The sequence below is a fragment of the Echinops telfairi genome, unplaced genomic scaffold, assembly GCF_000313985.2.
Source record: "Echinops telfairi isolate 266 unplaced genomic scaffold, ASM31398v2 ScPeMD7_44;HRSCAF=162, whole genome shotgun sequence".
NCBI lineage: Eukaryota > Metazoa > Chordata > Mammalia > Afrosoricida > Tenrecidae > Echinops > Echinops telfairi.
In genome coordinates this window covers 7510748-7535353 of record NW_022103942.1, presented here as the reverse complement: position 1 = coordinate 7535353, position 24606 = coordinate 7510748, and the positions used below count along the sequence as shown (strand labels likewise).

At 35.9% G+C, this 24606-nt stretch overlaps 1 protein-coding gene and 1 pseudogene across 2 annotated transcripts in view; both read left to right on the top strand.

The window, feature by feature from the left end:
- DIAPH2 (diaphanous related formin 2) overlaps window positions 1–24606 on the top strand; it is a 982643-nt gene that overhangs the window by 408447 nt on the left and 549590 nt on the right. For both annotated transcript variants that reach the window (XM_045290573.1, XM_045290572.1), the window contains 2 exons: window positions 5794–5892; window positions 6608–6702. In XM_045290573.1, the coding sequence (XP_045146508.1) occupies window positions 5794–5892; window positions 6608–6702 (194 nt within the window). The remainder of the gene's footprint in view (window positions 1–5793; window positions 5893–6607; window positions 6703–24606) is intronic.
- Window positions 23220–24140, top strand: LOC101657134 (annotated as a pseudogene).

Genomic DNA, 24606 nt, shown 5'->3' with positions numbered 1-24606 from the left:
GCTATGTATTTGGCTAGTATGTTTATTTTATATAAGAAGGGTCTTATAATAGCTGTCTTTCTGTTACTGATTTATTTTGCTGGGCATCTTTTTAAAGTTCAGCCATATGCAGAACTTCATTTCTCCTGTTAGTGGAGTAATACTCCATTGTATGTCCACACCGTATTCTTCTTTTTGACCGTGGATCTGTTGATGAGTATTTGGGCTGTTGGTTATAGTGGGGAATGAGCATGCCTTCCCTGGACGAAAGTTGTGTTCCATTTTTCTTTTAAACTTTCAAAAAATCATTTTATTGGGGCTCATTCAGCTCTTACCACAAACGATCCATCCATTTTTGTCATGCACATTTGTACATTTGTTGCCAACATCATTCTCAAAACATTTTCTTTCTACTTGAACCCTTGACATCAGCGCCTCATTTTTCCTTCCCTCCCCCACCCTTGTGTTCCATTTTTCTTATTTGTCGCATGATTGTCAAAACAAACAAGGGAGGTACAACTTCAAATTTATTAGATGCTAATATGCTTTTTTTAAAACTACCCTTGTAATTTTTACCATCCCCTTTGGCATAATTAATGTTTAGTTCTCACCCTCCTTTTCAATACTTTGTATTGTGTTTTATGTTGTTTTGTTTTCGTGTAGTTATTTCCGATATGATGACTGTATGGTGGAACTTCAGTGATTGTTTTATTTCGTTGATTCATGGTAAAATAGAACAAATTGTCATTAACAAATTCACTATCATTCAGAATATATTGACTCTAAGACAGATTAGAACTAACCCTCTGTGTTTCTGAGACGTTTAAATCTTCACAGGAGTGGAAAACTTCATCCTTTTTCCCACAGAGCAACTGGTAGTTTGGAACTCTTGGCCTTATGGTTAGTAATAATTTCATTATTAGCTGTATAATCTTGAGCAAATGCTCGATGTTTTTGCTCCTTATTTGTCTCATTTATCATGATGTATTTCTAATATCTATCATGAACGATGACGCAAAGGTTAGTTAGTGTGATACACAGAGAAGAGAACTCAAACTCACTGCCATGTAGTGAAATCAACCTTCTAGGACAGAGCAGAAACAACCCTGTGGCGTTACTGCACTGTAACTGTTTAGGAGAGTAGACAGCCTCCTCTCGCTCCTCGAAGCAGCTGATGGTTTCAAATTGCTGACCTTGTGATTAGTAGGTCAATGGATACCACTGAGCTATCCAGGTCACAATCTATGTGGTGGTTGTGGTATTTGTAGTTGTGATTAGGATGACTAGTCTTGCTTATTATGGCACTTGCCTTTTGTGCATTTTGCATAAATATTGCACTCATATTCTTTGCTGATTGTTTACATTGGATTTCATAGTTTTTTTCTAGAAATGTAAGGATAAAAGTTATTCAAAAAGTGGTAGATATGAACAATTACGTGAAAACCAATGGCCAGAATCTCACTGAAATAATAGATTTAACCTACGACACTCAACATTATTTTTTCTAATAACATGTGAAAGCCTATTTCTATATAGTTCTAAGATCTTTAAAATTATACATTCATGGCAATATCTTTAAAATTGTGTTTACATGGTTATACTACTGAATTACATACATAGAGATAATAAATTCTTCTCTGATTTGAAAGAATAGCTAGGAATTTACTTGTTGCATCTAAATATATGAATTTATGAAACTACATACAATTAAAATAGGGTTTTAGCATACTAAAATTAGCATTTTTCATCCAGGCTTAGTACAGCATGTAGTCAGTAAGAAGTATACTTCTTCAAATATGTTTTCCAATATGATGATTTACAACTTATGCTGTTATTTCAAAAATTTTCTAATAGCAAATTATAGCTTCTTGTAACAAAAAGATAATTCATTGTATGAAAACAATTATTCATCCAAATGAAATAATTATAAACAAAATTTGAAATATTATATAGATTTGAAGGTAATTTCAGAATTATTAATTTACATATAACCACTTATTTAAAAGACACATTTAGAGCCATACTTAAGAGATATTCTAACAATGTGTTCTGTTTCCCAGTGAGTATAAAAGCTATGTTTATGCTATTCTGTAGTCTGTTAAGTGTACAGTTGTATTATCAAAAACTTTTAAAATATTGTGAGACTGTCAAAATGTGACATAGTTATGAAGTGAGCACATTCTGTTATAATAATGGCGCCAGACTTGCCCAGTGCATGATTGTCACAAACCACTTTATCTGAAATGCAGAAAAACGAAGTGCAGTGAGAAAAGGTACGCAGTACACATTTAAGTCCTATGTTCTAATTTTATCTTAGACTAACAAATGGAGTTTCAACAAATATTTGCTGCATGAAAGAGTGATTAGTATTGAGGATAACTTTAGGGCTCGGTATCTGACTGGAAATTTGAAATAAATAAGTTATAAAAATTTTACTGTGATTTGTACTTCATCACTATGTAAATCTTTGAACATTACCTAATTAAAATATTTTAATATTTTTGACAATTGCAAACATATTGTTACATGTTATATGTATCCACTGGGATAGCATAAATTATAGAGGATTCCTGAACATTGCCTAAAATAGATTGGGACAGTAATATAACCGTGTTTACTTTAGATATTCTGGTGAACAACCCTCAGTTGTAAAGGAATAAATTTATAGTGCAATCGCATGCAAAAATATTTATGTATTAATGGGAATATAAGAGTCTTCAGCTGGTATTTTATCTTAGATAAGTTTTGCCTTGATGTTAACATATCTAATAATAAAAATGACTTCATTATTACCATTGGTTTTTTTTGTTTGTTTGTTTTGTTTTTCAATCATTTTATTGGGGGCCCCCACAACTCTTACCACAATCCATACATACATCAATTGTATAAAGCACATTTGTACATTCATTAAGCATTGTTATTTTTTAAAGACAAAATTTTATAATGTTTATTATTATTCTTATAGTAGCCCCAATTTCAAGTACTCAAATTATTTCATTTCATTGGATAGAATTCAATTGCTATATGATTTTTCATCTATACTGGTAAAGATTGTATGTGACTGGAGATCCCCTTGTGGACCTGAGAGTCCTACAGCATTGATTTACATTTTTTTAAAAAGAAAAAAGGTTCAGATCTTTCTATTTGAAGTATTAGAAATAAAACAAAATTATTTAGTTCTATCCATGTCGGATAGAATAAATTGAAAATTTCTATAGCCTGTATACCGTAAGTTTTGTAAGCATTTGGAACATATACTACAGAAACATCCCAGCACAAATAGCATTTGTAGCCTGAGTAAAATCAGGTGGTTTTTAACATATGAAGCCTTAATACTATGGGTAGAAGTTAGATGTCTCATGTGTCTGTTTACATTCTATTTATTTATGCTTTCAATTGTGATCTCTGTGGGATGCTTTTATAAAGAAGGCCTGAAACAATTACAGCCAGTGGTCAATATCTACTTAAATCACAGCTGAAACATGATTGTTTTTGAAAGACTAACTAGTTAAAGGGCTATTTTGAACTGACTTTGCTGCAGTTATTCTTAGAAGCAACGTGTCTACTCAAAGATTTCTTAGCTTCACTTCTTGAATCAGCATTTAAACCAAGTCAAATAACAGAAAACATAGTATTGTTCAAAAGCCCAAGCAATATATTTTAGATGCGTCAGTCCTCTTATCTTAATGTTAAATTTGTGAATTTGAGTAGCAGAAGAGTAGGTATGGTTTAATTAAAAATACCTCATTTGTGATTGCTTTGACAAAAATTTGACGAATTAAAATATTAAAAATAATTATTATCTCCAAGTGAAGATACATTTTAATAGTCATAAAGACATGCCATGATCAGGTCCAGTGATGAGATTTGGCAGCTTACCTTTGGAGGCAAGATCATATTACACTACTTGATTGAAAAAATTGGTGGCTTTACTTTTCTCAAGGAACCCTGGTGGTGTAATGGGCTGCTAACCCTATGGTAAAGAATTTGAACCTACCAGCAGGTCTGAGGGAGAAACATTTGGCTGGTTGCCTCTTTAAAGAAACCCTATGGAGTACATCTGACCTGTCCTATAGGGTTCCTAAAGGTTGTGGCAGTGGGCTGTGCTTTGGTTACTTTTCTCGTATTCAGTGATGTTCCTAGTATATACAAGGGGCTCTGGTGGCTTCATGCTTCGCCGTTCTATTCGATCCCCATGGTATGCAGTTTGAAATTACCAGCATCTCAGAGGGGAAAAAGACTGGGCTTTCTCCTCCAATACACAATTACAGTCTCAGAAATCCAGTGGGGGTTTCTATGAGTCAGCATTGACTGGATGGTAGTGAGAGACTGAGGCTATGTAAAAGCTTATTTTTATATTCACTCACTCACTCAAATCTAATCAATTATAACTCATAGTAATCCATATAGGACAGAGTCTAACCGCCCCTGTGGGCTTCCCAGTGTGTAAATTTTTAAAGGAGCAGAAAGCTTACTTTTCTCTCAGAAATTGATGGGTTCAGACTGGTGATCTTTTGGTTAGCAAGCAACTCAATGCATAACCTGCTACGCCAAGGAGTAAGCTACCAATATTTGACTGCATTGGTAGTTTTAGAATTTCTATATAGGTGAGGATTAGAGATTTGATTTTAAGTTTGAGTTTTATAACATACAGGCACATTATTTTTATTTTGTTTGGGGGCTGGCTTATTTGGAATGAATCGCAATGATGGTTATTGAGGCCACAAGCCATTCCTTAATACTGTTGATACTGCCATTTTAAACTTTTAGGTGACTGTAACTGTTTTGAAATAGAGTGTTGCCTTCTGAATGAACCAAATATTATATTGTGTTCTAAGAAAGTGAACAGTATACAATATGTGTGTGACAAATCTACATGCTGCTAAGACATTATATTTGAGGTACTATAAGCTGTTCCGCCCTGGAGGTTGCAGTGGTTGAGCGTGGAAGCTGTTTATTGAGAGCTAAAACAACTGGTATGTACATAGCAGACAACAGAAACCTTAGAGGAGATGCAGTGAGTTAAAATATGCTGATCAAAGATATAGCCTCGTGACACAGAGTAAGTGTTATGACGGTAACTGAAGGGTGAGTGGTTCAATCCTACTCACCACTGCAAAGTAGAAAGATGGGGATGTCTATTCCTGTAAAGAGTTATAGTCTTGGAAACCCTATGGAATAGATCTACTTTGTCCGGTAGAGTAACATGAGTCAGAATCGACATGATAGTATTATGTGTGGTGGTAGAGGATGTGTTAAGGTTACTTAACTATGCATATCCTAATTAGTGCCACTTCTATGGAATTTGCAAATAATTCATACTTGATTTTCAAAGCCATCTCAGCAGCAGTGTTAATGCAGCAACTTGTTTGCTGTTTGAGTTAGCTTAAGGATGTAGAAGCAATTTTGCGGAATTAAATAAATGCATGAATTTTAGCACATTTGTAGATAAACAAATGTCTGCTTTTCCCTGAAGTAACCCAAATGAGGGATATTTTGCTAGATGTTTTATTTTAGTGCTGGTATAGGTATCTGGTAAAGAAGTAATTAATGTTACACATTAGGTAAAAAGCAGCAATTGATTTTTGGTCCTATTTGGCTTATCTGTACTGCTTAAATGCTGATATTTAATTTGCAGACAAACCTTTAAGCAGGTCTATATTTTTCTGTTTTCCTCTTCTTTGAACTAATGAAATAAATACATTTATTGATTTCAGAATGAGCTTTATAATGTAGTTAATATGCCTTACTAATGTTATTCCATGTACTTGGCTTAGTACCATTCTTGTTTATGAATCAACATTTTTCTTGCAGCTCCGAAGAATGTAGATGCTTCCGAAGAAAAGAAGACTGGGCCTCCAAAAAAAAAGAAGGAATTGCGAATTATAGATCCCAAAACTGCGCAGAATTTGTGTAAGTAGTATTTTCTTGATTAGGAAGAGTGCTTATGAGGGCTTGTATGTTCTTTCAAGGGTATTTTTAATGGAAATTAAAATGAGATATGTTCTTGGAAAATGCTTTCTGAATATGCTTTTCCAGGTTTAATTATTTTAGTTACTCCAACATTATATAATTAATCCATATGCTATTAAGAACAACTTGACCAGAGAAATTGTATTGAAACATATAGAGCACTAATACTATACCACTTCAGAGAGATAGAGTATTGACTATGTAGACCACCATTTTCTTATGGGAGATATCAAAGTGGAGTTACGCGATTTTTTATTTAATTAGTATATTTTTGTTCCTGGAAAGTATTGTATTTTATATCCTTAATAATCTCCATAATAAATTTGAAAGTGAGGTAAAATGCCAACTTGAAAATAAAATTTCTGAGTTTTCATTGGCTATTTTTTATCAGTTCAATCTAAAATGCATAAGTATATATTCAAGAGTGTTAGGAATAGGCTTTTATTTCTGTATTAATATTAATGATCTGTAAACAGTAAAGCCCGTGATAATAGGACATTTTTTATATATAAGTCGAGTAGTCATCAAATTGCAATTGCTTTTGTTTGTTCATATGTTTGAAAGTAAATATTAATGACAGAAATTTCATATTTCATGCCTTAAAAAGGAAATAAAGACTTTAAACTTTTGTTGTTCTTCTACCTTTTTATTGTAGCTATATTCCTTGGATCATACCGCATGCCCTATGTAGATATAAGAAACATTATTCTGGAAGTTAATGAAGACATGTTGAGTGAGGCCTTAATTCAGGTAATTTAGATACTTCCATTTTAAAATGCATATTTAACAGATATTTCTAAATTCTTGCCTTTCTCCGTGGAGATGTGAGGAAATTATTTTTCTTCTAGTTTTATATAAAAGAATTAGGCACATCTATTTGTATTAATAAGGAGCCTGATGATATAGTAAATTATCTTCCAGTTCAGAAACTCAGTAACACCAACTGGAGCAAGATGAGACTATCTGATCCTGTACATATTGATAGTCTACAGAGACTATATGATCCTGTACATATTGATAGTCTGCAAAACCCTTTGGAGAACTTCCTCTCTGTTCTATGTTGTGGAGTGCAGTCAATTCCGAGCAATAGCGGCTCTATGTAAAATCGAGTGAAACCTCACTTGATCCTATGCTATCACCACGATTCTTATACTTGAGCCCGTTGTTGCTGCCACGGTGTGAATCCATCTTGTCAAGTGCCCTGCTACTTTACCAAGAATGATGTCCTTTTCCAGGGACTTCTCTCTCCTGATAACAATTGCACAATACTTGCTTCCAAAGAACATTCTGTACTACTTGCAAGACAAAATTTTTTGTTCATTTGGTATGCTATGGTACTTTCAATATTCTTTACCAGGACCATAATTCAAATACAGTGATTTGTCTTGGGTTTTCCTTATCCAGTGTCCAATTTTCACATGCATATGTGGTGACTGAAAACACCATGAGTTTGGTAAGTGTGTTAGTCTAGATAGACTACAGAAGCAAATCCAGGGAGATTCATATGTGTATAAGAAAGAGGTTTATATACAAGGGCAGTTGAAATTGAGGACACATCCCAGTCCAGATCAAGTCCATAAGTCCAATATTATCCCATATGTCTGATACCAATCTGTGAAGTCCTCTTCATACTCACGAAACACATGCAATGACACTGAATATAGGACGATCACAGGCCAGTGTGTGCAAAGTCAGTGAAGGTAGAAGCATCTCTGCGCTGGCAGGGGTCTCCATGTGGCTCTTCCAGTTCCCAGGGCTGCTTCAGGGTAGGTCCATGTGGCTTCTTCAGCTCCCAGGACATAGCACCATGTGTCTTGTCAGTAGAGTGTCTCCAAGAGAGTGAGCAGAGAGAGAGAGAGAGAGAGAGAGAGAGAGAGAGAGAGAGAGAGTGTTTTTGGCCTCCAATGAGGATATCCAGAAATTCCCAGAAGACCATGCCCACAGAGAGGCCTCATTGGCTATATCCCTATTGACAGGTAGACTCCACTCTTAATCCTCTCAAGTCCCAAGTTGACTCCAGATTATCTATCTATCACATAAGGAACACATTAGTCCTCAAAGTAACATCCTCCACTTTTCAATAATTTAAAGAGGTTTTATGCAGCAGATTTGTACACTATAATGCATTCTTTGATCCCTTGACTTCTGCTTCCTGAGTATGGTTATGGATCCAAGCAAGATGAAATCCTGACAACTGCAAACTTTGTAATTAACTAAATTATTAATTAACTTTATTAAAATTAAATTATATGTATTTATTTTAAAAGCCATTTTATTGTGAGTTAATACAGGTATCATATCATTCCATATTTCAGTCACATCAAGCCATGTTGTATAATTGCTACCACAATTAGTTTCAAAACATTATTTTCCTCCTTGAACTTACTGATATCAGTTCCCTTTTTTCCTCCCATGCCCACCCCACCCCCACCACCACTGGACTACCCCGAAACCCTCATTCTATTTGCTATCCTTTAAAGGTTCATCAATCCTGGGCTTCATGTACTGAAGACAGAAAAACATATAACAAAAATTCAAGAGGGTCACCCCCAATGACAAAATACATCTAAGATAAACCCCTATATGAATGAAGAAAAAATTTAAAATATGGAAGGTTATTAATAAGCTTTCTTCCAATCTAGCTGCTGCATTCCTCTTCATATAATCCAGTATCTCTGATTATTTGCTCAGTACACAGATTTAATAAGCATAATTCAGAGGATACAACCCTGACGTATACCTTTCTTGATGTTCAAACCATGCAGTATTCCTTTGTTTGTATACCTACACATTCTGCATGAACAAATTTCCCATTCTTCTCAAGGATACCTGTGTTAAAATTAAGAGGAATCAAAGGGGAAGTTTTAACTCCTGGTTAAATTTTTACCATTTATTAGTTGTGTGCTGCTTTAAATTTAGCATATGTATACATTTATATGATGGATTGTTATGCATTTCATTATAATTAAGTAAAGAAAGTAAGTATCGTTACCAGCATTTGATAGCTAAAACTGAAGAGGTGAAGAGATTGAGTAGTTTGCTGAAGGTTAAGTGTAAATGGTAGAGATCGTTTTCCTAAGATGCCGTATTCTGGGGATAATGTCAAGTAATTCGTATATTTGGTCACAGTTTATCCTAAAGCAATACTATAAAATAATTTTATTGGGGAGGGGGAGAAGAGAAAAAAAATAAAATAAGGAAAAAAAAGAATTTTCTTTTTATTACGTAGATAACTAACCTGAGGCTCTGGCAGCTTGCCCAAAGCTACGTAGTGAGGAGTAGAGTATTAGCGATGGGGTACAAAACTAGGTCTGTCTCACTCTAATGTCATTGTTATAGTAGTCGGCCGCTGATAGTGAAACTCATTTTAAGCTTCTGCATTCTCATATGAAATTATGGAATGAGGATTAAATGAAATCTGTAAAATTACCGTGCTATACACTAATTATGTATATTAAATATAAAGGTATTTATTTTCATTAATACTAAGCTTTAATGCTTTTATATTGGGTTTTTAGTATCAGGGTACACCAATATTAACCTCAAAAAAGAGTTAGACTTTGATATCAGATCCCTTTATGAAAAACTTTTAGGAGGAAAAAAATCTTTCTGCATCAAACAGGTCTGCAGTTCTGTGGCTTGAAATGGGAGCAGAGCACGTTCATCCCACAATTGTTTGCACACTAGTCAGATTGACCTGGGAATGAAGCCTAAACATGAATTAGATCACCTGGTTTGTTTGTTTTTTCAATTGAAGGGCTTAATACTAAAATACAAGAGGGCAAATAAACTCCTGCCTCCAATTTAATTATTGATGTTTTCTAATATTTTATTTATAATCAAATGATAGTAAGACAGAATATGTTATGCAGTTAATCAATATAGCCAGTATGTTAACTGTAAAATAGTATCGCTTTTCCATTACATGATTTGTAATTTAAAAAGGATGTATGTGAGTAGAATGTTACTATAGAATTTTTTCAGTAACCTTAAAATTGGAGCTCTGCTGGAGGAGGGGTCGGTTTCCAGTTGAGATGTTAAGCACAAAGTCAGTAGCTGAAACTCACTAGCTGTTCCAGTGGAGAAAGATAGGCTTTCTCCTCCCTCAGGGGATTTACAACCCCAGGAAGCAGACTAGGGCAGTTCAACTTTGCCCCATCGCGTCCTTATAAGTCAGAATCTACTTACTGTGACTTTAGAGCAGTGGCTTTCAACCTTCCTAATGCTGCGACTCTTTAATACGGTTCCTCGTGGTGGTGACCCCCAACCATAGAATTATTTTCGTTGCTACTCTTATGAATCCTAATGTAAATATCTGATATGCAGATGTATTTTCATTGTTACTAATTGAACATAATCAAATCTAATTAAAGCACAGTGAGTAATCACAAAACAATATGTGATTATATATTGTGAAATATTTATGTGTTTTCTGATGGTCTTAGGTGACCCCTGTGAAAGGGTCGGTCGACCCCCAAAGGGGTCTCGACCCACAGGTTGAGAACTGCTGGTTTAGAGCATTAAAAACATTTTAAAAATTTTGTAGTCATTCTTTCTACTCTTTAGGAAATATAAGACAGGAATAGGTGAGAATCTCACTTTTGATTATGCAGTATGCTTCTGAAATTCCTATATAGTAATATATTACTTGAGGATTTTTGTTGTTTTCTTTTGCTGTTTAATTTTATTGCATAGACTAAATAGCATATATTTGTCTCTTTAAAATGATTAAACCTGATCTCATTGGGAGAAATGAGTTGCTTACAATTAAGAGTTGATGATAAAGTAAACTATGAATTCCTTGCTTTAATACTTGTCCTATCACATTGTCCTGCAAAATTATTTTCCGGAGACTTGCGTTAACACACTAAGGATCTCTCCTCCTATAGATTAATATGTTCTTCCCTGGAAAGAAACTTAAATTCTACTTATTTATCGGGACATAATCTGCAAATAATAATATTATTCTAAATGTTTACATTTATGAGTTCGTTCAAGCCTAATTTTTAAGTTATGAAGAATAATATTATTAAATGTTTCTTGTACTTCAAAGTATCCAAACTTGAACTAGAAATTGTGTTCACTATGTGGAAGAAATCATAATGTCTTCAAATACAGTTGCACATAGAAATTTTTAAAAACACACCATATCTGGATATTGTTGATAAGTTTTTAATATATTCAATTATGAGTTAGTTCCAAATAATGTTTGCCAAATAATGAAGTGTGGATTCATTAAATTTTACTTTGAAAATCTGCTCCCATTTAATTCAATTTGATTTATTTAAAGGAGAAAAGAAACTCTAAAACAAGTGGTAATTTTTAAAATATCAGTTGTAAATAAGGAATACTTGTATATATATTTATTTATAGAACCGTGACAAAGAAATAAAACTAATAGTTAAAAAACTGAATTAAGTGTAAAGGAGAAAAATAATATATGTTCTATTTTAGATCATTAGTGTATACACATGATTCTTCAAATACTGAAAATATTTAGTTTTGTAGAGAATTTTAGCTCATATATGTAAGGCATATGTAAAAAGTTGAGCCCCCCTCACAGTGTTTGCAAAATAATATGCAAACACTTGCATAAAACTTGGGCTAATGACTTGGGGATAAAGCCCCCTATGTGAATGTTTATAGGATTCCAGTGGTCTTGAATATGGATGTGAAAACATATTTGACATTTTTATTAGCTTCTAACTAAGATAACGACTTTCTTTTCATTAAGAATGTATACAACAGACCAAAGTGGTATTATCAGTACCTTTCAATTTTGTCACCAAAAAATGTATTTTTCTATCACATTATATATCACAATATATATTGAAATATTTACACATATTACTATTTCAAAATTGTAGTAGTTATCTGGCATGCCACACTATCTTGCATTTATTTTTTAATTCATAATTAAGAATCACATCTATTATCACAATTACTTTAGGTAAATATTTAATAATTATTTCAATATCATTTGTTTATTTTATAATAGTTATTTAATAATTTATTTTTTAAGAAGTGGTCCATAACCTTGTATTAAAGAGCTGTGTAATATAACCAATAAAGGCTAAAACCTTCCTGGTTCTGGGGTTCATTGAAGCCTCGTTATTGCTTGGCTAAGCTGTGATTAACTTGGTCTTCCATAAGAAGTGTCTATTCCATGTAACTTTGAAGAACTAATATAATTCAGGTAGAAGCAGGAATAAGAGTGCTTTAGACATCTAAACAACGGTGTTCTTATTATCGTGATATACTTCAAAGCTGGTAGAAGGTAACAATAAGAAAGCAGATTGAAAGGTTGGTTGGGCACAGAGATAGCAAGCTAGGGACTAAGAAGAAAGATGGAGGCAAGATAGTGAGATAGCTATGTAAGATGTGGGTTTTTTTTGGCCTTTGTCGCCTGAAAAGTTAAAATTTAATATCCTACAGTTTTTGGTTTGCTACAGGTCGCGCCACTTCTCATATATCCTATCAGCTGATTTATTACTAGACCACATTGGAACCAACATTTTAAACAAAAAACATTTCATTGTGAAGTAGAATGCTTCCACTGAAGAAAAATATTTTACACATAGAATAAAGAACTTCCACAATGAAATACATTTTCAATTTTAAATTGCTCCTTTTTAGAGTTTGACTTTTATAGGAAAGAAATATTGGAAAAGGCTAAAGTTTTAAAAATCATTGTATTGGGGCTCATACAACTCTTATCACAATCCATACATACAACAATTGTGTAAAGCACACTTATACATTTCATTGCCGTCATCATTCTCAGAATTTGCTTTCCGCTTGGGTTCCTGGAATCAGCCCCTCATTTTCCTTTTTTCCCTCCCCCTCTATTCCTGTTCCCCCCTCCCTCATGAACCCTTAATAATTTATAAATTATTATTTTATATTATCTTACACTGCCTGGCGTTTCCCTTCACCCACTTTTCTTTTACCCATCCCCCAGAGAGGAGGTTATATGTAGATCCTTGTGATCGATTCCCCCTTTATATACCCCCTTCCCTCCCGGTATCACCACTCTCACCACTGGTCCTGAGGAGTTCATCTGTCCTGGATTCCCTGTGTTTCCAGTTCCCATCTGTACCTCTGTGCATCCTCTGGTCTAACCAGGTTTGCAAGGTAGAATTGGGATCATGATAATTGGGGGGAGGAAGCGTTTAAGAACTAGAGGAAGGTTGTGAGTTTCATTATTGCTACGCTGAGCCCTGAGTGACTCATCTCCTCCCCACTACCCCACTGCAAGGGATATCCAGTTGTGTACAGATGGGCATTGGGTCCCCATCACGGGCTCCCCTCATTCACGATATGATTCCCCATCTCCCCCACCTTTGTTGCTTGAAACCTGGTCACCTAGGCCCTTCATGGTCACACATGTTGCTGTGCTGCTTCCATGTGGGCTTTGTTGCTTCTGGGCTAGATGGCCGCTTGTTTACTTTCAAGCCTTTACGACCCCAGACGCTATATCTATCGATAGTCAGGCACCATCAGCCTTCTTCACCACGCTTACTTGGAAAATGCTAAATTATTACCCATTTATTTACACATTTGTGTACAGCAAATAAAGATATAAGATTTTAACCAGAACTTGGATTTAAGAAAAATAATTTTTATTGTTTATATTTATTTTTAATAGATATTTTTAAAACAAGGAAACAAACCAAAAGAGACGAAAGAAACATGCACCCACCACCATCAAGTTGTAGCGATCCTCTAGTACAAAATAGAAATGCCCCAGAGGGTTCCCAAGATTGTAAAACCTAATTGGAGTAAACAGTATTATCTTTCTACCAAATGAATGGCTTGTGACATAAAAATGCAATCCACTGTTGAACCCAATGCACTACCAGGACTTATTAAATAAATTAAAAACCAAACAAGACAACCTCACTTACATCAAGTCTACTCCCACCCATAGTGACCCCACAGAACAGGGTAAAACTAACTGCCCCTGCCTGGTGCCTTCTGAGACTGTCACTCTTTAAAGGGGCAGAAAGCTTTGTCTTTCTGTTAACCAAAATGAACCCAAACTCATTGCTGTCTAGTTCCTGCTGACGCTTTGAGACACCGTAGGACAGGCTACTCTGCCCGCTTTGAGTTTCTGAGGCTATGCATATTTATTTGAGTAGAAAGCTCCATCCTTTTCCCTCAGAATAACTGGTGGTTTTGAACTGCTGATCTTTAGGATCACAGCCAAAAGCTTAACCATTATTGTACCAGGGCTCTGTTTCTATTCAAAGGAACCCTGAATCTATACTGTTTATTAAATCAAAGTTTTCATGGATTTGAGTTAGTTGATCTTTATCCATTCAATTGCTTGGTTGTCTAATCCTGCTAATGGCTCAGTATAAAATAAAATAAGCTTGGTGTTAAAATCATGGTTTATTATCATTATTGAAAATTATTTTTCCCTATTCCTGTTTGGTTATTCTGTAATGTTCTAGCATTTCATATAGAACATTCTGGGTGAATATTTTTTCTTCCCATTTTCCAGAGTTGGTATTGAATTTGTCATTCACTACCTTAAGACGTTTTTTTCCTTGAACATATTTATAAACTTATGCTTCTCTCATCAACTTTACTACCCCAATGTTTCAACTATTAAAAAATAGTTGGATTACAGCAGAAAGTTCCTACTTGATCTCCCTGCATCCATTTTTTTTCCAATCTATCATTTCATATTTTTGTTGGCATCCTAACCAAGACCTCGGAACAGGTTCTTTAGGTTTGACCCCCTGGTGAGAATTTGCATTACTCCCTCAGATACACTGAATCAGAACCTGGAGCTGAACAAGATCCCCAAATGATATTTTTTATAGGTAAGAGTCATCTGGGAATCTAGAACAATTGAATCAAAGAAGCATGAGCTAATGTGAAGGCCTGATGCTAACACTGTACCTTGTTTACACTCCTCGATTAACGTGGTTGATACTTTATAATGAATTTAGTATTTATAAAAGTACAAGTAGTAATACTGATAGTTGGCTCTGAAGCTCAGAAGAAATAAATGACAAACAGATAATTGAACATTTTGAGAGAGAAAACTGAGCCTTCTATAAAGATATACAACCTCATAAAATCCCATTGGGAAGTATTACTCTTCCTAGTATAGAGCAATGGTTATAGGTTAAGCTGCTTAGCCACAAGATCAGCAGTTCAAACCACAGACTTTCCCCCTGGAGAAAGCTGCGACTTTTCTACTCACACAAAGTATTGTTGTTCTTGTTGTTAAGTGCCATTGAGTCTGTTGTGAGCCATGTGACCCTAGGCACAACACAATGAACTGCTTCCAGTGCCTGAGCCATTATAAGTATTGTTATATTTGAACCCATTGTTGCAGCCACTGTCAATCCATCTTGTTGAGGACCTTCTTTTTTGCTGACCTTTTACTTTACCAAGCATTCTGTCCTCCAGAGGCTGTTCTATCTTAATAACATGTCTAAATTATGTGAGATGCAAAGTCTCACCATCCATGACTCTGAAGAATACCTTAGCAGTACTTCAGCCCAAGCCAACTTGCTTGTCCTTTTGTCACCAGGGTTCTTAATCCTTGGACATCATGATTATTGACAAGCTATTTAGTTTGGACATATGGAAGCATGTACTTAAAGGGGTTATCTATAGTGTAGCAAATAGCTTTGCAGAAGGAGACAAGCAATGGGGAGAAAATTGTAATTTTAATTTTAAACTATAAAGAAGCCCACAGGAGATTGGCTGTAGAGGAAAAAAAAGGAAAGGTTGATATATTAAAAAGGTAAAAAACGGTCCATTGAATGAGAGAATGGTGTGCCACTGACAGAAAGGGGCAAATCATGTGGAAGAAAACATAATGGTAGTGAACAAACTTGTGCAGGTACATTAGATCACTGTATGTGTTCAAAGTCAACTGAGATTTCAAGACTGAGCATGTAGACTTCTGGAACTGTATACAATGAAGTGATTGTTGGAACTGTGACATCCTATGAAGTTTTAAAAGTTGCTAATGAAAAACCAGTGACAATTGAAAGGCTAAAGACTGTATTGCTAAAGATCCCATAGATTGGGAAATGGCTAATAAACAAATGACTGTCATAACAAAAGGGATCAACATGTGAGGGAGAGGATCAGAATGGCAGTCACAAAGATCCATGAAAGGGAACATTTTAAGGGGTGATGAATAAGAAACTGATATCCAAGAGAGAGAAATACTTATTTTGATATTCTGAATTATAGTGATTATTTAGTTTAAGTAGCTGTTATTTTCTTATTCCTTACTGAAATAAATCCATACCATGCACTAGACACCTATATTTCTTAAACAAATATTCTGTTTGTTAATAGTCTTTTCTAATGTGTCTCCCTTATTTCAAGAGGCAAGTGTATTTTAACTGGTCATGCAACTGTCTAGTATCACAGTATTCCCTCCCTGCACTTACTTTTTTCTCTCACCTCCTTCCATTTTAAATGAATCATTTCAAGTATAGAAGGCAGCAGCTTCTATAGCACACCCTAGATAAAATTACAAATACCGGGTACAGACTTTATGCCTGAAAACTACAGCAATATCCCCATAGATGTCTCTCTCCATCTATATATGAGTGTATTCCAGTTTGCTTTTTTCCCCACTGAAGAATTTATACTTACCCAATCTTGCCTTTGTTTTCTGACATCTGTCTATTGTCCAGCAATGTACTCCATGTATAGGCTTGACAGCTTGCCCAGTCCCTATGTTTTTCAAAATATGCGCTTACATTTCTAAACATGTGATCACTATGGTTTATTATTGGACCCTGGCAAAATAGTTAGAAGGAAACAGAGGTCACCCAGTTGGTTCCCTTGGCTCCAGGCAATGCTGCACCTAAGTCATCAAAGATAGATGGGTATATATTGACTTTTTAAAATAAAAAGGATTCTTCAACTTCCCTCATTTAACCATTTCTAGAGTATAATTCTTATAGTCAGGAAGTTCATGCATGTGTAATAGTCAAGCTCATTTTTGTCTCCTCAATCCATCTTTGTAATCATTGATCTATTTACTTGGCTATTGACCATCTGTATTTTATGCAGGCTTGTGAGTCTGCATATGTTCATGCATTTTACAAGGGTTGAAGACTTTAGTAGACTACCAGTATATCAATTAAGGCTATAATGGCATCAACACTGCAGAATCTGAAACTGTATTTTTTTCTTTTTAAAAAATAGCTTGCATTCACTATAATCATTCATAATTCTTTAGTGAAAATGAAACATTAACAATGGCAGTAAAAATAATGAAGCATTTATTTCCCAGGTCCTCATCATGGTAAAATAAATAATTATTTTATGTAATGCTATTATAATCTAAAAATCTACATATAATTATATATACAAATAATTTTATCCATAAGCTACTGTTCTTTTTCATCTTTTGTTATTAAGAGCTTGAATGCCTTCTTTGGTTGTTTTCCTATTGCCTTTCCTAATGGAAGTTTTCTTTGTTCCGGCTTTGCTCTATTCAAACAGTCTCTTAGTCCATGTAAAGATTCCACTTGGGTACAAAGATACGTTCTGGAATTCCCATTCTTTTCAAGGTTATCCATAGTGTATGAGCTACACAGTCAAATGCCTTGGCATAGTGAATAAAACACAAGTATACATTTTTCAGGTATTCTCTACTTTCAGCCAAGATCATCTGATGTCAGCAATGATATCTCTTATTCCATGTTCTCTTCCAAGTCCATCCTGAACCTCTAGCAACTCATTGTAAATGTAATTGTTGTCGGATGATCTTCAGCAACTTTTACTTGCATGTGATATCAATGATATTGCTCTATAATTTGTACATTCTGTTTGGTCACCTCTGTTTGGAATGGGCACACATAAGAATCCCCTCCAGTCAGTTGGCCAAGTAACTATTTTACAAATTTCCTGGCATAGGCAAGTGAGTGTTTCTAGCGCTTCCTTGACTTCTTCGAACATGTCATTTGGTATTCCATCAATTCCTGGGGCCTTAATGTCTGGCTAATGCCTTCAGTACAGCTTGGACGTCTTCCTTCAGTATCATTTGTTCCTGCTCCGATGCTACCTCTTGAAATGGCTGAATGTCTATAGAGGCTAAGTGCAAGGTAAAGACCCAGCTTTCTACTCCCTTAAAGAGTGAAAGGCTCAGAAACACACAGCGGCAGTTCTATATTGCCCTACAGGGTCACTTTGGGTTGGAATGAGAGTTTTATAGGTTTAATATCAATCCGAACTACCTTGATGGGAGCAGACTTGATTTGATATATTATTATAAGATTTGCACTGTTAACTACAAGATTGATGCTTCAAACCCACGAGCCACTCCACAGAAGAAAGTTGAGACAAACTTTTCCTGTAAATATCTGCAGCCCCAGAAATCCTAAATAAGGGTAAATTTGATCAGTATTTAAGTAATAGCAATGTGTGAGAGGGAAGGTAATGAAATAAAGCCTCTCAGACTGATTATTATAAAAGTGATAAATTGTTGTGCTTCAAGAAATTGGCTCAGATGATTGTTAGCCACTGACACTCCAAAATTCAAACACTTTCTCTGGAGGCTTCTGTTAGCATTGTAGGTGTGGGAAAAGGAAGAGAGGAAATTCTACCAAAATGTCTATTTATAATCTGTAAGTAGATTGCAGTCCAGGTCGACTCCCTGTTTGCTCTCAAGGCATTCCATTGATTAGTTGAGGCCCACCCAGCAGGTAATCTGTTTTACTGTAGGCCAAGTGATTTCATTGCATGTGATTATTTTATAACATTAAATAGATTAGTATTTTAGTAAACAACTGGGCACCATTTCCTATTCAAGTTGATACATAAGCTTAGCCATCACAATAGCTTAGCCAAGTTGGCATATAGGACACATCATGCATGGTTTACAATTTTATTTTAGAGTGCAAAGTGAAACATAAAAAAAATAAAAGCTTATTAGCATAAAGGTAAACAAAATTTTATTTTCAATTACCTATAAATCATGTAGATTATTCTAGAAAGCAATACATTTCATCTGCACGTAGGATCATGACATTTGTAGGAGTTGATTTTTTTAAAGTATGAAGAAGTCACATTATTTTTATAGTGATAGAGGTTATAAATCTATCTGTGTTCTTAATTAATATTTTCAAAAATGAGAACATGTTTGGAGTTCAATTTATTTTAAATTAAAACATATTCTCAAAGCCTTCACCCAGATTGTTGGCTATGGAATATAAAGGAAAGGTTTCATTCCCTCCTCCTCCTAAAATAGTTGCAGGTGAGTTATCTGAACTTGTCACTGAAAGATGATTGTCAGTGTGAAAGGTTAGAAGATGGAGAGGATGCCAATCCTTCTGGCATAATGAGATCACCAAGAAAAGCGAATTAGGGGTAGAGAAGAGAGGTCAGAGTAAGGATGAATTTTTCTTAAGCTTTTTTTTCCATTTGATTTCATGATGATACACTTGCATGTGAATGCTAATTGGAAACCGGGAACTTGAACTTGGGTAAGTGTGATCATTGAGAGAGATGTCCATATGGCACATTTCGCACTGAGGTAATATCAATTGGTCTTAGAGAAATCAATGAGCCTTCTAGGTTGCTGAGTATAAACTGAATATTAAGGCTCAGGACTTAGGATATAAATTCCCTTGGGGGATGGGGAGATGACTAAAAACTTCCTACTTGAGCCAAATTGAAGATTAAATAGGTAGTAAACCTTTAATTGGTTACCTATTTGATGCACATAGTTGCTAAGCTTCCAAGGTGAGCAATGATCTTATTAGGCTTTCAGTATGTCATTTTATCAAATAATGGTATTTGAAATTAATAATTCCATGTAAAGAGCTAACAAAACTCTTGCTTGAGTGTGTTAGGCCTACTAACATTTCCCATAATTTGGTAGATTTTGGGAATCGAATTTAAGAGATAACAGACTAATGTCAGTCCCAAAGGAGAACATTTTACCATAACAACTTGATATACATTTTATTTTAAATGTCACAATTTATGGTAACAATATGTTGAATATCATTCCACTGTGTAAAGGGACGTATTTATGGCCTTGTTCCATCTGCAATCTTCATGAGGACAGAATCTCCAGTGGCTAATATGGTGACAATCACAAAGGAGACAGCTAATATATATTAACTGAATGGATGGGTGAAACACAGCCTAATTATAACGAAGTGTTTAACATTTATGTCAAAATAAAGAAGAACAACATGTCAATGTAATTTAAGAAATCTTAAATGCACACTTATACAAACAGTAATATCACAAGTAGACCAGAAGAGAATCAGGAGAAATATATAACAGTAAATTATAATAGTGCTGTGAGTTAAATGTTGGACTGCTAACTAAAACATTGACAGTTAAAATTCACAAACTACTGCTCAAGAGAAAGGGAAGGCTTCTATGAAGTCTTCTAGTCTTAGAAACCATGCACAGGTCCACTAAGTCAAAATTGACCCAACAGTAATACTTTTTTTTCTTTCATCAGTCAAGATTTCTCAACCAGGCAATGTAGTTGGTATTCAGTTCATAGACATTTAGCCAGGAGTTTGGTAGAAAATGTTTTCTTGTCTGCATTAAAAAATAAAGTATATATACTATCACAAAGAACCAACCTCAGCTCTCCTAATACTAAAAGGACTTAATGAGATATAGGACAAAAAAGAAAGGTTATGTTTTGGCAAGAAGGAAAGGGCATTATGGTTCAATACCTTCACTTAACTAACCTTTATGTATGCAATTAACATTTAAAGAAAATACAGTTTTGGAAGTATTATAGAGTAATTGCAGGAATCCTAAAGTAGTTAAAAGCTTGTGGTCTGTTCAGAGAAATTCCTTCAGATAACACTGACAGTCATCAAAAAGTGAATTTGTGATGCGTGTGAGATAAAGGAAGGGCTCTGCTCATTTGGTGACAGTTAAGGCTTTTTTCTTTGTTGTTTTCTTCCTGAACTTCATCTCATTGACATTTTCTAGGTTGAAACTTTCATACTGATCCAGATTGATCTTTCAAATTCCAGTCCTTAAATATTTGAAAGAAGAGACTCAGCTGTAAGCAACAGCAGGGGTGTGGAGAAATGGAAGGCCTTGTGCCTTGAAACTTTATGGGGTATTTGCCTAACAATTTATAGTTTTTCAGAATCTAAATTGTACTTCAAAATTTGTAATGTGTAGTCTCTTCTATTATAAAGAGCCTTTCATATATAGCTCAGAGGGTGTTATTTCTTGCTCTTGAGTTTAGCTACTGCAGCCAGCAATTTAAACATATTACAAAGTGTGTGAATTACATGTTGTTTTTTTTTAAACCCACTACCATCAAGTTACTTCTGACTCATAATAACCCTGTAGGACAGGGTAGAAATACTCCTGTTGATTTCTGAGACTATTAATTCTTTATAGGAGTATAAAGGCTTAACTTTTTCACCATGAGCAGCTAGCTATTGGTTTTGAACTGCACACCTTGTTGTTGGCAACCCATTGTATAATCCACTACCCCAAATGTTTCTGGGGTCTGAAAATATTTCAAGAATCCTATGAACTAATTTTATCAACTATATAATGCCTCTGAGTTGTTTTGTTGATATCCTATTTTAAACCCTTTTACTAGACAACTCCTTTTTGTGGGATGAAGAATTTGGTGGTAGTTTCCCATGGAACATTGCTGGTGGTTTATTGAAGCTCTCCAGAATGTAGGGTGTTCTGTGTTGGTATAGAGATAAAAGTCTTTCTTCTGCTTTTTCCTATTTTGTAAAATACTTGATTGTCCCAAAACCCATAAGCATCATGTGGCTGTCGACTCAAAGAAACCCTATCAAGAATTTTGGGGATTGTACATCTTTATAGGAATAGATAGTCTCCTTGTTTTTTCAAGAATAACTGGGGTTTGAATTGCTGACTTTGTGATTAACTCCCTACCACTTAAGCCAACCTGTGTCGCGACCCCTTTGGGGCTTGAATGACCCTTTCACAGGGGTCACCTGACTCATAACAGTAGCAACATTACAGTTAAGAAGTAGCAGCGAAAACAATTTTATGGTTGAGGGGTCACCAGAACATGAGGAACTGTATTAAAGGGTCGCAGCATTAGGAAGGTTGAGAACCACTGACTTAAACCATAGTGCCAACAGGGATCATTAATATGCCTGATTTACATGTCCCCCACAGAAAAATCCAAAAACACAACAAAAACGTAATGCCATATAAGTCTCTTCTGACTAATAGAGACCCTATATTACAGGGTTACAAGATAGAACTGCCCCTGTGAGTTTCTGAGGATGTAACTGTGAAGATTGAAAACCAGCTCATTCTCTCTCACCACTGGTTAATGGTTTCATACTACCGAGTTTGTAGTGAGTAGACAAAAACATAACCATCAGGAATCTTAGTGTATTTGAGTAGAAGGGCACAGAATCAGTAATTTTCAAACAGCCACCCTTCACTTAGGACTTAGACATTTGTAGAACTTGGGCGTGGGTTCATTGGACCTGGAGTCACATATGAGGAAAAACATACTGTACTTTGAATCATTCTATTTCAAAATTTTAGGTTTTCTTATTGGGCCAAGCCTATTTTCTTGATACGTATCTTCTTTTAGATCGGAGAGTTCTCTCTCAGGAAGTTACTTAACTCCAGCAGACTGTAGGTGTTCCTTGGACTGTGCACATAAATTTCAAGCTGTGTCTTGGACCCCTTTATTTTTCTACTTTCTCTTGATATATTTTTAGTGAGTAGGGAAAGAAAGGTGGGAGCAAAATCATGATACTCTTCTCACCTCTTTGTATCTCTTTATCCTTTCTTTTCTCGTTGGAAATGCATATGAATGTCCAGTTTTATAGTACATCTTTGATTACAAAGTTAAGCAAATATCTTTAGGCACTGACTACCATAACTACTTGCAACATGGGATAATTGTCTTATTAAAGCAGTGAATGTTCTATTGTGCTGCATCTGTCACATATTAAAAAGAGTAGGTCTCCCTCCCCACAAAAAATCTAATTTGTAAATAGAACCTGATATGCATTGTTATATAAGCTCATCGCTCACTTGAAAAATGGTACTCAGAATTAGTAGACGTCCAAGTGCATGGACTGTGTTAAATGTTTCATGTAGCTGAACTGCGGAAGAAGAGAGATGTCACCTACCACTGTGGAGCCCTCTTCCAAAGATGAGTTAACAGGTTACCTACAGCTGGAAGAAAAACAAAGTAACACTAAGAAACGTTTCACGACCCGCTTTCAGCGATCTGGGAGGTCCCTTTCAATACTCTGTACCCCCAAGAGAACCATATGGGCCCTCTCCAGATTATTCCTGGAAGATTGATTTCTCAGCTGTATTGCCGACTGCAGTCACCAGCCTCTGCACAAGCCAAATTCTGCCCAACCATGGCTCATCCAAGTTCAAATATGGCAGAATTCCACAAGATTTTTGCAAAAGCAAAGCATGTAATCATCCTGACAGGGGCGGGTGTTAGTGCAGAGAGTGGGGTCCCAACGTTCAGAGGAGCCCTAGGCGAAAATGGCAAGCTCAGGACCTGGCTACTCCTCAGGCCTTTGCCTGAAACCCATCCTGGGTGTGGGAGTTCTACCACAACCGGCGCGATCTCATGCAGAGCAAGGACCCGAACCCAGGGCACCTGGCCATCGCCCAGTGTAAGGCGTCTGCACAGGCAGGGCCGGAGGGTGATGGTCATCACCGAGAACATCGAAGAGCTACACAGCAAGGTCGGCACCAAGAGCCTTCTGGAAATCCATGGTAGTTTATTTAAAACTCAGTGTACTTCTTGTGGAAACGTGGCTGAGAATTACAAGAGTCCAATTTGCCCAGCTTTATCGGGAAAAGGTGCAGCAGAACCTGAAACTGACGATGCCAGGATCCCAGTGGAAAAACTTCCCGGGTGTGAAGAGGCAGGGGGCCGGGGCCCGGGGCCTGCTGCCACCCCATGTGGTGTGGTTCGGAGAAAACCTGCATCCGGCTATACTGGATCAGGTGGAACGAGAGCTCGCTCGCTGTGACTTGTCTAGTGGTGGGCACTTCCTCCATGGTTTATCCAGCCTTCATGCTTGCCCCTCAAGTGTCTGCCAGGGGAGTGCCTGTGGCCGAATTTAACCAGCCCCGCCACAGACAGATTTAGGTTTCACTTCCATGGACCCTGAGGAACTCCGCTTCCTGAAGCCCTTGTCCCTCATGACTCGGAAACACTTTCTTAATCCTCTGGGGAGGGAAGAACAGACTGTGCATCTACCTGCTGGGCCACAAATGGAGGAGAAACAATCTTGTGAATGGTGAAAGTATTAGAAGATCTCACAATATCCTGTGATCCCACCGCTGGAACTCAACCTGTGGACAAGGGATAGAGGCTGAGAAGCAACAATCGCAAAAAGGTTTAGGAGTCAGAGATGGGTAAAGTTAGTGCGTGTTCTATTTGCTTTGAACTCAAATAAGGGAGACTCTGAAGCTGGGTTGGTTACTGGGGGTGGGGAGAATGTAATTAGATTGTCTTTTAAAAAACACTTAAGCTGGATGATATATTTGCCCTTTGGGGTGTTTGCTATTTGGGCAAAGAAAGAAGTTTATATAGGGGGTAAATATTGCTATTCAATCTAACTTTTGCACAAGGTTTGGTGGAAAAATTAAAAACCATTCGATGCAAAAAAAAGAAAAGCTTCACATACT